The following is a 15,637-nucleotide window of genomic DNA, read 5'->3' on the forward strand; positions in this document are numbered from 1 at the left end:
ACTTGTCCATCTCATGCCAAGCAGAAGAAGGAATGGCTCATGTGTATGGAACATAATGTGTAAAAATATGAGCATGTAGGAATGTTACATCTAATGGTGATTAGCAAGCAACTAGGCGGGGGTGACTGACCCAACAAAGAGTTTTTCATATCTTCGTAGACCAGATATAGACTTCTGCCTTCAATTCTACCAGAATACTGTCCACATACAAACTCAACCATTCGTAGTGTAGCATGAATGCCCCTAAAGAGGTACAGTAATGTAATATGCCGTCACTTTATGTTCAGTGGTGTTTGAAGGAGTTCTCTGGGATTTTCATACTGATAGCCTGTTCTCAAGATAGGTCATCAGTATCTGATTGGTGGAAGTTCAATTCCCAGCACCCCCGTCCAGTGCCATCCATTTGATAGTGGCTGTGCTTGGTATTGCAGATCAGCCCCATTGCCTTGAATGGGACTGAGCTGTACCTAGGCCATGTGACTGATGAACGTGAAGTCAATGACCTAGGAAGAGGCATAAGCACTAACTAAGCACCACAGCCTTTTCGTACAGCAAATCAGTGGGTGTGCCAGGAGTTGGTGTCACGGAAGGTGTACAGGAAACAAGACAACACAAAATGAATATACGACTCACTGGATCCAAAACTAATAAACAAAAAGGGAGACCCCTGCATCAGACCTGGCACTCTCCCTGACTGCTCAGCCTATGCGAAAATCCCAATGGTAGATGATCGCATATCCTCGTACCTCGACTGTATAACACCTGAACACCCTATAATAGTGAGGGGACACGACCACCGGCTCCCTACACTTGATACGGAGGGAGTCAGGGTCACCTGGGATCCAGCAAACAGAAAAACACAAAAGAATGCACAACACTTATCTTGTAGAAGACTGGGAAGTAGGATCAGCATGCACACACACTCCAGGAAGAAATATAAACCGCACACTGATGCACTATGGGGAGGAATTTAAAGGGATGCAATCAGTACAACTACATGACAGCTGAGAGAGGCTAACGAGATGAGGAACTGAAAGCAAAACAAAGGAAGCTCAAGGAGGAGGTTCTGAAAGGCATCTGTCAGAGCTTCTCAGATGTCTGGTGGTGACAGTACCCCTCCTTCTACGAGTGGACTCCGGACACTCAGAGCCCACCTTCTCAGGATGAGACCTATGGAAAGCTCTGATGAGACGAGTGGCCATAATGTCCGTCACTGGGACCCACATCCTCTCCTCAGGACCATAACCCTCCCAATTAACGAGGTACTAGAGAGAACCGCGGATAACACGAGAATCCACAATCCTAGAGACCTGAAATTCAAGATTACCATCAACCATAATCGGAGGAGGAGGCAAAGACGAGGGTACAATGGGTTGGACATAAGGTTTTAATAAGGACTTATGAAAAACATTATGGATCTTCCAAGTCTGAGGAAGATCAAGACGGTAGGCAACAGGATTGATGACAGACAAGATTTTGTAAGGCCCAATAAACCTAGGACCCAACTTCCAGGAGGGAACCTTCAATTTGATATTCTTAGTAGACAACCACACCAGATCACCAACATTCAGGTCCGGACCAGGCACACGTCTCTTATCCGCCACACGCTTATATCTCTCACTCATGCTCTTTAGATTATCCTGAATCTTTTGCCAAATAGATGACAAAGACGAGGAGAATCTGTCCTCATCAGGCAAACCAGAAGACCCCTCTCCCGAGAATGTCCCAAACTGCGGATGAAACCCATATGCACCAAAAAATTGTGACTTATCAGAGAACTCCTGACGACGGTTATTTAAAGCAAACTCAGCAAGGGACAAAAAAGAACACCAATCCTCCTGATTCTCCGCCACAAAACAGCGCAGATATGTCTCCAGATTCTGATTGACGCGCTCTGTCTGGCCATTCGACTGCGGGTGGAAAGCAGAAGAGAATGACAACCGAACCCCCAAGCGAGAACAAAAAGCCTTCCAGAATCTGGAAACAAACTGCGTGCCCCTATCAGAGACTATGTCTGAAGGAATACCATGCAATTTGACAATGTGATCAATAAATGCCTGCGCCAGCGTCTTAGCATTGGGCAAGCCAGGAAAAGGGATGAAATGCACCATTTTGCTAAAACGGTCCACCACCACCAGAATCACAGTCTTCCCCAAGGAACAAGGCAGGTCCGTTATGAAGTCCATGGACAGATGTGTCCAAGGACGAGAAGGAATGGGTAACGGAAGGAGAGGACCTGATGGCCGTGAATGAGGGACTTTGGCACGAGCGCAGGTCTCGCAGGCTGCCACAAAACCCTCAACCGACTTACGAAGCGCAGGCCACCAGAATCTCCGAGCGATGAGATCCACTGTGGCTCTTGCTCCCGGGTGCCCAGCAAGGACCGTATCGTGGTGTTCCTTAAAGCGAGAGGCACAAATAACCTCCCAGGAGGACAAAGATCAGGAGCCTCTGACTGGGCTACCTGTACCTCTGCCTCCAATTCAGGATAAAGAGCAGAGACCACCACACCTTCAGCCAAAATGGGACCCGGGTCTTCAAAATTCCCACCTCCCGGAAAACAACGTGACAGGGCATCTGCCTTCACATTCTTAACCCCAGGGCGGAACGTGACAACAAAATTAAACCTTGAAAAGAACAAAGACCATCTGGCCTGTCTCGGGTTCAGACGCTTGGCTGACTCCAAGTAGGCTAGATTTTTATGGTCAGTAAACACTGTAATAGGGTGTCTGGCTCCCTATAACCAATGGCGCCATTCCTCAAAAGCCAACTTGATGGCCAACAACTCCCTATCTCCCACATCGTAATTTCTCTCTGCGGAGGAGAGTTTCTTCGAGAAAAAGGCACACGGTCGCCATTTGGCAGGAGAGGAACCCTGAGACAATACCGCACCCACACCCACCTCAGAAGCATCAACCTCAACTATGAAGGGTAGAGAAATATCAGGTTGTACCAAGATGGGAGCGGAAGCAAAACTCTCCTTGATATTAGAAAAGGCCTTACCGACCTCTACCGACCAGGAAGAAAAATCTACCCCCTTTCTGGTCATATCAGTGAGTGGTTTAACAACAGAGGAATAATTCAAAATAAACTTCCTGTAATAATTGGCAAAGCCCAAAAAACGCATCAGCGCCTTCTGATTCTCAGGAAGCTCCCACTCAAGCACAGCGCGGACCTTCTCGGGGTTCATGCGAAAACCAGAAGCGGAGAGAAGAAACCCCAGAAATTGAATTTCTGGAACCGCAAACACACATTTTTCCAGTTTCGCGTACAATTTATTCTCCCGCAGGATGAGCAAGACCTGACGTAAGTGTTCCTTATGAGTTTTGAAATCAGGAGAAAAAATCAAAATGTCATCCAAATACACTAATACAAATTTCCCCATTAAATGATAAAAAATGCTGTTCACAAAATGCTGAAAAACGGCTGGAGCATTCATCAAACCAAAAGGCATAACCAAATTCTCAAAATGGCCCTCAGGGGTATTGAAGGCCGTCTTCCATTCGTCTCCTTCTCTGACCCTGACCAGGTTGTATGCCCCTCTTAGATCTAATTTGGAAAAAACTTTAGCCCCAACAATCTGGTTAAACAGGTCCGGGATCAGAGGAAGCGGATAAGGGTCACGAATTGTGATACTGTTCAGCTCCCTGAAATCCAGACAAGGTCTTAAAGAACCATCTTTTTTCTTAACAAAGAAAAAACCAGCGGCAACAGGTGACTTCGAGGGTCGTATGTGTCCTTTTCTCAGACTCTCAGAGATATAACCACGCATAGCGACCCTTTCAGGTTGGGAGAGATTGTATAAACGAGATTTAGGCAGCTTGGCGGCTGGGATGAGATTAATAGGGCAATCGTACTCCCTGTGCGGGGGCAAATCCTGAACTCCACTCTCAGAGAAGACATCCGAAAATTCAGAGAGAAAGGATGGTACAGTCTTAGTAGAAACCTCAGAAACAGATGTCGTGAGGCAATTCTCTCTGCAAAAGTCACTCCAACCATTTATTTGCCTCGCTTGCCAATCAATGGTGGGGTTATGTTTAGTGAGCCAGGGTAGCCCCAACACTAGAGGAGTAGGCAATCCGCTAAGGACGAAACATGACACATCCTCAACATGAGCATCACTCACAATTAAACGGATATTGTGAACTATGCCCTTTAATGATTTCTGAGAAAGTGGAGCGGAATCAATAGCAAAAACAGGAATATCCTTTCCCAAAGTGCATACCTGGAAACCATGAGTTATCGCAAATTGATTATCAATGAGATTGACAGCTGCTCCACTATCTACAAAAATCTCACAAAAAATGTTTCCGCCTCAACCCTGCCAATGGTAACAGATGGAACATTTTTAAATGATTTTTTCCTTTTTGTTTCTTTATTACTCCCAAAAAACTGCCTGAATCTCCTAGAGGGACAAACATTTGCCAAATGATTTATACCTCCACAACAAAAACAAACCTTCCCATGCGGGCTGAATCTTCTATTGTCAGAGGCAATCAACCCCAGCTGCATGGGCTCCTGCTCAGAAGGGGTTGACAGCGACTGAGACCCCTGCGCACAGAAAGAGACCGCTGCACTGTCCTGGGATTGAGTATGACAGGAAGGAGTGATCTCTCCTCTCTCTCTAAGACGCCTGTCAATACGAACGGCCCGAGACATAGCAGAGTCCAAGGAAGTAGGCCTCTCATGAAAGGCAAATGCATCTTTCAATCCCTCTGAAAGACCATGGCAAAATTGACTTCGGAGTGCAGCATCATTCCAACCAGTATCAGCTGCCCATCTCCGAAATTCTGAGCAGTATATCTCTGCGGATTGTTTACCCTGGCATAACAGACGTAGTCTAGACTCAGCCAAAGCAATACGATCTGGATCATCATATATCTGACCCAGGGCTAAAAAGAATTCATCCACTTAACGGAGGGGCCGTGCCCCCATCGACAGCGAAAAGGCCCACGACTGAGCGTTACCCCTGAGCAGCGATATAATGATCCCCACCCTCTGTTCCTCATCACCAGAGGAATGGGGAAGAAGGCGAAAATGGAGTTTGCAAGCCTCTCTAAAACGCACAAAATTCTCACTACCCCCGGAGAACGTATCCGGGAGCGAGATCTTAGGCTCAGAACAAACTCCATGAACGCAAGCTGAACCGGTCACTTGAAACTGAGAAAGAGTCTTACGGAGATCAGCTACCTCTAATGAAAGACCCTGGAAGCGTTCAGTCAAAAGTGAAACCGGATCCATGCTTGAGACGGTTTTGGCGGTTTATAATGTCACGGAAGGTGTACAGGAAACAAGACAACACAAAATGAATATACGACTCACTGGATCCAAAACTAAGGAACAAAAAGGGAGACCCCTGCATCAGACCTGGCACTCTCCCTGACTGCTCAGCCTATGCGAAAATCCCAATGGTAGATGATCGCATATCCTCGTACCTCGACTGTATAACACCTGAACACCCTATAATAGTGAGGGGACACGACCACCGGCTCCCTACACTAGATACGGAGGGAGTCAGGGTCACCTGGGATCCAGCAAACAGAAAAACACAAAAGAATGCACAACACTTATCTTGTAGAAGACTGGGAAGTAGGATCAGCATGCACACACACTCCAGGAAGAAATATAAACCGCACACTGATGCACTATGGGGAGGAATTTAAAGGGATGCAATCAGTACAACTACATGACAGCTGAGAGAGGCTAACGAGATGAGGAACTGAAAGCAAAACAAAGGAAGCTCAAGGAGGAGGTTCTGAAAGGCATCTGTCAGAGCTTCTCAGATGTCTGGTGGTGACAGTTGGACCCCCACCAATCACATATTGATGACCTATTCTGAAAATCCCAGAGAACCCTTTAATTGCTTGTACCTCTACCAATCTTGAGATTGAAGGCTCTACAGTGCTGGTCCTCATCATAGATTGTACCTGCAGAGTGGTGTCCCCAAATTGGTTGTCTTCTGATAGACCGTTGTGGTCCATTATGATATCTGCTTGGCTCCACCAGAGTATCCTCTGCTATTTTCCTGGGCCAGTCCACCCATGGAGGCCTCATAAGAGCTAGTTATCGCCAATATACACCACCAAATCTTCCTTCTTGTGGCAATGGATGGGCTTTGTATGGCTGGCTGTAGACTTTTACCCATATCTTGGATTATGTTCATTTTTTTCATAAGCCCCAGCATGATGGTATAGCTAGCGGTTTCTTAGACTTTTCAGGATACTGACATTGTAGTATGACTTGGTTTTTACACATAATTTTTACTTTTAAAGTCCATCCTGTTCAAAGAAAATATCAATGAGTTTAACAGGTTCTACTCTTCATTTACATGGAGAAGTAGAAAGGAAGCCATAACCTTCCGAGTTGCAGAGTCTAATTATATTATTATATTATTATTTATTTATTGTTCTCTTTTTTTTTTTTTAGGGCGGATCAGGCATGAGAGGCTCCAAAGGATCTTCAGGAGAAAAAGGTCCACCTGTAAGTTGTTCATTGATTTTACAATGGGGTAATCCAGCTACATACATCAGATAAATGTTGGCATGTACAACCCCAGACTCTCTCTCTCTCTTCACAATCATGGATTTCAGTGGAGCATTAGGGATAAGAAGCCAATGGGAAGCAAAGTACACTTGGAGCAGAGGATGGGAGTGGTAGTGGCTCTGGCTGTTATAGTCAATCTTAGTGACTTTCCTCACACTGTTGCTCCCTAGAGCTGTACAGTGAAAGAGGATGCACCCTTTCTATAATCTATCTATTGTCCACTGCGGTTGACAGAGTTTTGAAGGCACGTCTGGCCAGGATGTGTCCAGGTGTGAAGGGTGTTTTAATGGTGTCCCTCACAGCAGCAAAATCTAAATAGCTGATTCCAAGTTCTCCTTCATCTTTCTGTCTTTTTCTCCTTCCCTTTTTTCTCTTTCTGTAGATCTTGCAGAAATCTTTTAGTCTCTGAGGCTTCCTGGGCCTGAGAAGAGGGAGCACATGGACTTTGCCTCCTCTCTCCCTCTGAACTGGATTTTGCCTCCTCTTTCTCTGATCTCTCAACTAAACAACCTCAATCTAGGGGTGGAACCAGCCACCACCTAGCTTCCTACAAGGGCGAAGCCAGGATTGTTAACCCTTGCTGTGCCATCCATACACGGCTATGCTGGGTATAATACACTGACCAAAAATATAAACGCAACACTTTCGGTTTTTCTCCCATTTTGCATGAGCTGAACTCAAAGATCTGAAACCTTTTCTACATTCACAAAAGACCCATTACTCTCAAATATTGTTCACAAATCCGTCTAAATCTGTGTTAGTGAGTACTAATCCTTTGCCGAGATAATCCATCCCACCTCACAGGTGTGGCATATCAAGGTGCTGATTAGACAGCAGGAATATTGCACAGGTGTGCCTTAGACTGCCCACAATAAAACGCCACTCTGAAATGTGCAGTTTGATCACACAGCACAATGCCACAGATGTCACAACGTTTGAGGGAGCGTGCAATTGCTGACTGCAGGAATGTCTACCAGAGCTGTTGCCCGTGCAATGAATATTCATGTCTCTACCATAAGCCATCATTTTATATAGCTCTTTGTTGTGCCAACTCTGAACATCCAGTTGTACATGTGATGGCACAACCTACAGTCATAAGAGTAAGTGCTCCAGAATGGTTTCACATGGAATACAAGTGACTAGTCCTCTGGAAGAGAAAAACAAAATTTTTTTTTTTTGCTAACGTTTGGTCGAGATAAAGATTTGGGTCATGTCTGATCCACTACAGCTAGGTCTAGTGCCACAAGTAGTAATGCATCTTGCGCCATTTATCTTGGGATTTCAGGGTAGATGAGCTGATGGTTGATGGTCAAAATATGCTTTATCTTACAGGGACCAGAAGGCCCCCGAGGCCCAGTAGGTGCACCAGGACAACATGGACCACCCGGACCCCAAGGACCAGATGGCCATTCTATTCAAGGACCGACTGTAAGACCTTAATACTTAATATCGCACTCCACACACATCCATAATGCACACGTCACCATTTACAAGAAAGCTGCCTGACCATAAATCCGTAATTTTAGTAATTTCTGAGTATTTGTGCCTCACACCTGGTGGCGTACAATAGAGGCAGGGCACACGTCTGGTATGCTACCCATAGTAGGAGGGTGCCTCTCGCTTTTTTGCTTCCCCTGCTTGTTGTGACTCTCTTATGTGGTCTACCTGCATCCGCCTCTAGAGGTAGCTCATCTCATACACATTTCTGATGGGCAGTTATCAATATCAGAATGGTGAGGGTCTGACTATTGGTGATCTGATGTTTAAAAAGGGCTACAGCGGTCGGGCAAGCAATGTGGCCTCCTCACTGTATATCAGGGACAGCGTCATACACTATATAGTGGCTGTGCCTGGTATTGTAGCCCAGGTTCATTCACTTGAATAGCGGCAGAAAGCCCATGTGACTGATGAACATGACATCACGAGCCTGAAGCAGGCAGCAGCATGGTAGCCATACAGCTGATTGACGGGGGTACTGGGAATCGGACCCCACTGATCCGATATTGATATAGGTCATCACTATATAAGTCCAGGACAACCCATTTAAAACAGCTCCCGTTAGGTTCTATACGATCTGTACATATTAATGTGCAATTAGCTCCCCCTAGTGTTAGCAGTATGCATACAGAATTATATCATTCATCAAGTCAGAAAAGCAGAGCTCCCCTATAGAGTATGAAATGAATGGGATGGGGCCCATTCTGACTTCTCCCATGGAGCCCAAAGATTTCTGTATCCACCTCTGCTCAGTGATATCACTAGCTCATGCCAAATTGCAGCTTGTAAAAGGTCAGCGCAAAGAACACATTACTTGATCATCTATTTTACAGTCAGCAAGAAGAAATAAACAGCAAAGGAAATTCACAAATTCACTGAACCGAACATCCGTGAGATAAAGCAGAGCTCCTGCTGATAGCAGAATGTGTATAAATCGGCTTGGCCAGACTAGTTTTCTTAACGTTCGTGTTTACCCTGGAACACCAGTCTCAATAAGTCCCAAATTCTCTGCTGATTTATTTCCTAATATATCTTAGTGGTCGTAGCTTCAGAGCTCCAAATCCCCCTTTGTAACCAGAAAGGCCAATTATAAAATAAAACCTGCCGCCGTTAAGCCCCACTAGGGGGAGCTTGGGAGATTAGTTCATGAACATGGAGGCGATGGAGTAGAGGCGAGCAAATCAGTCTGTCTCATCCAAGCAGAGTTCTGCACCTGCAATAGGGGGGGTCCCCAAAGCTGAGGATGCGCCCCCTGCTGCTCGATTGACAGGGCAGGACATCTCGGCGGGCCCTCACAATCTCATGCCTGAGCTGATGCTCCAAGTAGTGACGCAAGTGCAGAGGCTTTGCTTTTGGAAATGGTGCAGCAACTGTTCATGCGCCTCTAGCTGGAGGTGTAGCAGCGCATGCGCAGTCGCAGCGGAAGCAGAACCTCTGTGCTTGTGCTGCTACTAGGAGCATTGGTGAAGGCACAAGATTGTCTGGGTCAGGCAGCCTTGTCAATCAAGTCACAGGTGCAGAACTCTGCTTGATGAGACAAATCGATTCTCAATCGATTTCAACTAATGACCTATCATCAGGATAGGTCATGAGTATCTGATCGTGGGGGTCCACAACCAATCAGCTGTTTCAGATGGCACCGGCGCTCTCAGTAGCACTGCGACCTTCTTGCTGCTTTCCCTAGACACATAGCCTAGGTGCAGCTCAGCCCCATTGAAGTGAATGAGGCTGAGCTGCAATACCAAGCACAGCCACTATACAATGTACGGCGCTGTACTTGGTGAGCTGACAGAAGGCCACAACACTACTGCGAGCGCTGGTACCTTCTTAAATCAGTGGGGGTCGGACCCCCAATAAACAGATGCTGATGACCTATCCAGAGGATATAAAAAACACAATGCAACAGAACTCAAACACAAATAAAGTACAATAATGCCATATTTATAGAAAATATTCTGGTGCTAATGCTACACTTATTTAGTAAATTTGAGATTCTTTGTACAAAATTATATGGGCCCGTCTGCCGGCGTCAAGGTGATCTCTGTAAGATGGGAACCTAACAGTAAATATTACCTGGTATGTGCCATAATGGCCACCATAAAATTCAGGGAGTGCAGGTTCCACCAGGGCCGGTTCTAGGTGAAATGGGGCCCTGGGGCAAAAAAAAATAAGGCCCCGCCCACATGACACTCACTGACTTTAACGTCCCCCCATCACTACAGAAATACAGCGCCCCATACCTCTTACATCCAGTGACGTCTCCTTTGATGTAGATGTTCTCTGTCCTCGTCTTTTCCTTTCAGACCTTCAGACCAGACCACCATTTTGTCGCCATTTTCCGTCTCTGCAGTTTGACAACAAAAAAAAAAATCTTAGTTTACTACTTTTCCATCATCCTCCCATCTTCTGGACAAATCATCCTACCATCCCCCATACTGTGCTGCTGTGCTCCCCAATACTATACTGCAGAAACAGATAATACCCCTGATAATACTAGTGCCACACAGAGCCCCCCATATAAAATACCCCTTCTTTTTGGCCTCAGTAGAAGCCCTCATAGTGCCCCATAATAATGTGCCAGTAACAAGTGCCTCTCTTCACCACCTCAATGTGCCAGTATCAAGTGCCAACCCCCCTTCCCCATGTGCCAGTATCAAGTGCCTCCTGCTCCCCCCATGTGGCAATAACAGTAAAACACTTATACTTACAGCCATCACACAGCGTTGCGATGCAGGCCTCTTTTGGCCTGTGTCCCGCACTGTACGGCTCAGGGGGAGCGATGACGTCATTGCGCCGCCTGCACCGGCCTCTGATAGGCTGCGGGCCTTGTTCCGGCAGCCTATCAGAGGAACAGGGAAGGGAGACGCCTCTCCCTCCCCTGCCCCACAGCACAGGCATCTGTATCGGAGATACAGATGACTATGGAAGCACTCATCTCCCTGTGACCTGCCACCGCCGCCGCAGGCCCCTTTCCCGGAGCCAGAGTGAGGCCCCCACCAGCGCGAGGCCTCACAAAAAAAAAAAAAAGACTTGGGACTGGCCGGTGATGATGGTGGGCTTGGGGGCCCCTAAGGACTCGGGGGCCCGGGGGCAATTGCCCCCCTTGCCTATATGGAAGCGCCGGTCCTCGGTTCCACATGCATGCTGGGTCCACTCTGCCTTTTACCATTTTTTGATGCCATAACGACCTCCATTAAATCCAGGAATGCAGGTACCAACATGCATGCTGAGCCCACTCTATACGTCTCCTGGTGCCAAATGGCTTCCAATAAATACAATGAGAGCAGGCTACAGCTTTATACTTACACTAATCGGTCTATGGGGCAGACAGTCTGGTCAGGGGTGCAAGACCAACTGGAGTGATCCACACCTCCAGCAGTACAACTGCAAAAAGAGGGGGTCAGTCAGCACATTCCAGAGCGCAGGTGCACGCCGCATTGGGATGTGCTGACTATCCAGAGGATAGGCCATCAGTTAAAAATGGCTGAATGCTGTCTGGCCCCATTAACTACAACGGGTCCAGTAAAGAACCAGCTGAAACACTGCAAATATACCGAGGCTCAGCCAGATAAATACCACTGCGTCCAACGGTTTTTGTCCGCCCGATTCCCGGCATTTCAAGCCAAAACAGTCCGCTGGAAGTCTGTGCGCCGGCAATGCGAAACAAGCTCGTAGATCTCATAACTATGCACTCGTAGTCGTTACACACATTAATAATTCTTCGGCGGTACATTAACAATATAAATGATCAACTTTCCAAAATCTGTGCGTTTTTTGTAATTTTTTTATATAAAACCTAAAATCATTTATAATTTTTAGAAAAAATATGATCTAGGTTCGGCTCGACTGAGGAAGCGGTCAAGCAAGTTCAGCTCTACAAAAAATCCTAGCTAGTTATGCTTTAATTAAAGGAGATGTCTTTGTCTCTTGGAGACAACTCCATTTTGAAATGATGGCAGCGTGACAATCAGCAGATCGAGATGGTGACCACCAAATCTGGCAGCCGCTCATATTTCTCCCATAATGTCTGATATCTGTAATATTCAATGTTGGCCCAGAAGAACCTTCAAAAATATTGTTCAAGTATATACCGAAACAGCTGTCCGAAAACTACAGGCCTCAAAAATTCAGCACTGAGACCGTCCTTTACTTTGTTTTTAGGGACCACCTGGGACCAAAGGGGAAAAGGGAGAAGCTGGAGCCCAAGGAATTCAGGTATTGTACAGAATACTACTAGTGTGTGATGTGAAATATTCCTCACGTCCCAGGATCTGTGCCTCTGATATTCTCTGGCTCATACAGAGTCCATATGGCTCAATACCAACCAAAATGTTTTTTATTTGCTTTATTCTCAGGGGCCTTCCGGACCATCAGGGGCTCCTGGACGTGATGGAAATGAAGGACCACGGGTGAGATAAAAGCATGCGACTAGAAATCCGCGGGGTGCAGTTCCAGTGTCAGGCATCATAAGAGTGGGCGGGGACACTGAGCACAGGGGACATGCCCACAGCATAGTTCAGCCGTTTTTGAGTAGACGAGCTATCGTTCTGAGTTCCTCTTAAAGGGGTTGTCACTTCAGCAAGTGGCAAGTTACTACAAGGCACTTACTAATGTATTGTGATTCTCCATATTGCCTCCTTTGCCGGCTGGATTCATTTTTCCATCACGTTATACACTGCTTGTTTCCATGGTTACAACCACCCTGCAATCCATCAGCGGTGGTCGTGCTTGCACACTATAGGAAAAAGGCCTCTCTGGTGTCCGGGACCGTGGGAGCAGGGCCACCAATGCTGGATTGCAGGGTGGTCTGTAACCATGGAAACGAGCAGTGTATAATGTGATGGAAAAAATGAATCCAACCAGCAAAGGAGGCAATATGGGCAATCACAATACATTAGTAAGTGCCTTGTATTAACTTCCTCTACATGATAAATGCCATGTGCTGAAGTGAGAGACAACCCCTTTAAGGGCCAATGTGCAAGTAACAATGTTATACTATATGGCCGGATACACACAGCCGTTGTGCGGCCGTTCCGTGCATTGGGGAACGCAATTGCGGTCCCCAATGCATGGGCAACATCCGTGCAGTGGGCCAGACCCATTCAACTTGAATGGGTCCGTGGTCTGTCCGCACCGCAAAAAAATATGACATGTCCGCATTTTGAAAAATGTGTTTGCCGCCAGTGAATGAAAACACCCCTGTCTCCATTCAGAGGCAGTAAGCCTGTACACAGCTCGTCCCGCTTACAGGTGAGAAGCGGATACAATTGTATCCAGGCTAGACAATGGACTCCAGACTGATACATTGTAGCAAACTACCAGAGAGATCTGTGCAGCTGCTGCTGATGTGCTGAGCTCACAGAGCATTGTCTACACTGGATGTAACATGGTCCGTGTCCATGACAAGACGGTCAGCATGTTTAGGCCGTGTGTCCTTTTTTTGCCTTCCGTGTGTCATCCGTATGCTATGGACACTAAAAATTCATTTCCCAGCAACCGGTGACACACAGGTGGCCTTCTAGTTGTGTCCATGTGTTTTTTCACAGACCCCTAGACTATAATGGACATAGGGCATGGTTCCACGAAGTAGCCACAGACCCCTGGACCACGGTAAATCCTGGATGTGTGAGTGCACGCATTAAAATCAATAGGTACGTGTGCTGTCCATGGAGAGCACATGTCTGAATAAGGCCCTAGACATCATGCTCAAGACTGTATCCATTTTTCGGTCCGCAAAACGCAGATGATGTCCATGTGACGTCTGTGTTGCATCTGGTTTCCTTTGCAGACTCATTGACTTCAATGGGTCCATGGTCGGCATTATGTGGCCAAGAATAGGACATGTTCTGACTTTTTGCTGAATAGACACAAGGATGCGGACAGCACACGGGTGACAAATGAATTTGTCCGTGTGCAATCTGCAACAAATTGCGTATTGGACATGTATACAAAATGAGGCTTTATACTGAGAGCAGGTCTATGTACAGGTTCCCCCCCTCCGACTGTAACGAGGAGTGTTTTCATTCACTGACAGCAAACTAGTATATTGAAAATGATGAGGAAATGAAACACAAAGTGGAGGGGATTTATTACGCAAATCGCACCAGTTTTCTGTTTAACAGTTGCCGATTCTGGTGTGCAGCGCTTCTGGACCAAAAAATGGTGACATTCTTCAATTTCACGTCGCTCTCGCCACGTTTATTAGGAGGAGGTTTGCTTTATCGCCTACACTACAAACGCTCCTGCCAAGTTTTGCAACGATTATAATGAATGGTGTTTACAGCGTTTTATCTGCTTCATGCGTAGAACATCTGACACCCGAGCGCTGATATTTGTGTTTCACGTATGTGAAATCTGCACGGACTGCCAAGCTGTCTTGTTTGGGGAGTGCGCTACATCAAGTTAATCCTCTAATGGTTTAGTGGAGCACCAAGCCTGTCAGATGAGGAATGTGAGGGGCATGGAGCTCTGTGCACACCTTAAAGGGGTTGTGCAAAAATGATAAGGGGAACCCCCCTCCCCCCATGAAAATGACTTACCTGCCTCCCGGCGCCAGTCCATGCTGGACTCCCTCGATATCAACATCCGATTTCACATCGCCACAGCCAAACATAAGGCGAGGCAGTGACCAACTCCCCTTACATCACGACGAGTGGTCACATGACGCGAGGGGATCCGGTCTCCACCGCAGCCAATGATTGGCTGCTGCGATGTCAAACCAGATTTTTACCCTTTCTATCCCAGAGGTGTTTTGTTTTTTTGTTTTTTTTCGCTTTTTCACTCCCCGCTTTCCAGAGCCATAACTTTTTTATTTCTCCGTTCACATAGTTGTATGAGGGCTTATTTTTTGTGGGACACGTTGTACTTTCCAACGCCACTGAAAAATTAGAAAAAAAGCAGCTCTCACCTGCTCCCTGCTATGCAGAGCACGGACAACAGCCCCTGGGCTTAGCTGTTCCAACGGTAATCCCAAAATCTTTAGAAATCCAGCTCAAAGCGAAAACGGGGAAATCTTTATTTCAGCGGTTAATAACTTCCAGTACAGTATATAATATTACGCGTTTCAGACCTCTTTTAATTCAGGTCCTTCATCATGACAATTAATATTGCATAGACTGTAGTGGGAAGCGGGGAAATTGGGAAAAAAAACCACGCAATTTTGACACAGTTTTACGTTGTTGTTTTTTTTACTGTGTTCATTATGCCATAAAACTGACTTGTGATCTTCATTCTCCAGGTCAGTAGAAATCCGGCGATACCACATATGTATACTTTTCCTTGCATTTTTTTTTTTTCCTGGCATATTCTGACCCCTATAACTTTTTTGTAGTTATGTGTGCGAAGTTGTATGAGGGCCCCTTTTTTTGCATTCCTGGGGCATGTATGTCTTTTTTATCACTTTTTATTAAATTTTTTGTGGGAGGAGAAGAGACCATAAAATGGAAAATCTGCCATTTTGACCCTTTTTTTGTTTTGTCTATTTCCGTATGGGATTAATTCTTTAACATTTTGATAGTACGGGCGTATTTGCACTTGCATTGGAGTTTATGATGATTTTACTACTTTCCTATGGAGCCCTATTACAGGCAAGGCCTCC

General features: G+C 46.2%; 1 protein-coding gene across 1 annotated transcript in view; it reads left to right on the forward strand.

Moving 5' to 3' along the window:
* The window catches only part of COL14A1 (collagen type XIV alpha 1 chain), a 206,430-nt gene that overhangs the window by 168,074 nt on the left and 22,719 nt on the right, over nt 1–15,637 (forward strand). The window contains 4 exon segments of the mRNA XM_044294523.1: nt 6,427–6,480; nt 7,876–7,971; nt 12,202–12,255; nt 12,396–12,449. Of these exon segments, the coding sequence (XP_044150458.1) occupies nt 6,427–6,480; nt 7,876–7,971; nt 12,202–12,255; nt 12,396–12,449 (258 nt within the window).

This window comes from Bufo gargarizans, chromosome 5, assembly GCF_014858855.1.
Source record: "Bufo gargarizans isolate SCDJY-AF-19 chromosome 5, ASM1485885v1, whole genome shotgun sequence".
Taxonomy (NCBI): domain Eukaryota; kingdom Metazoa; phylum Chordata; class Amphibia; order Anura; family Bufonidae; genus Bufo; species Bufo gargarizans.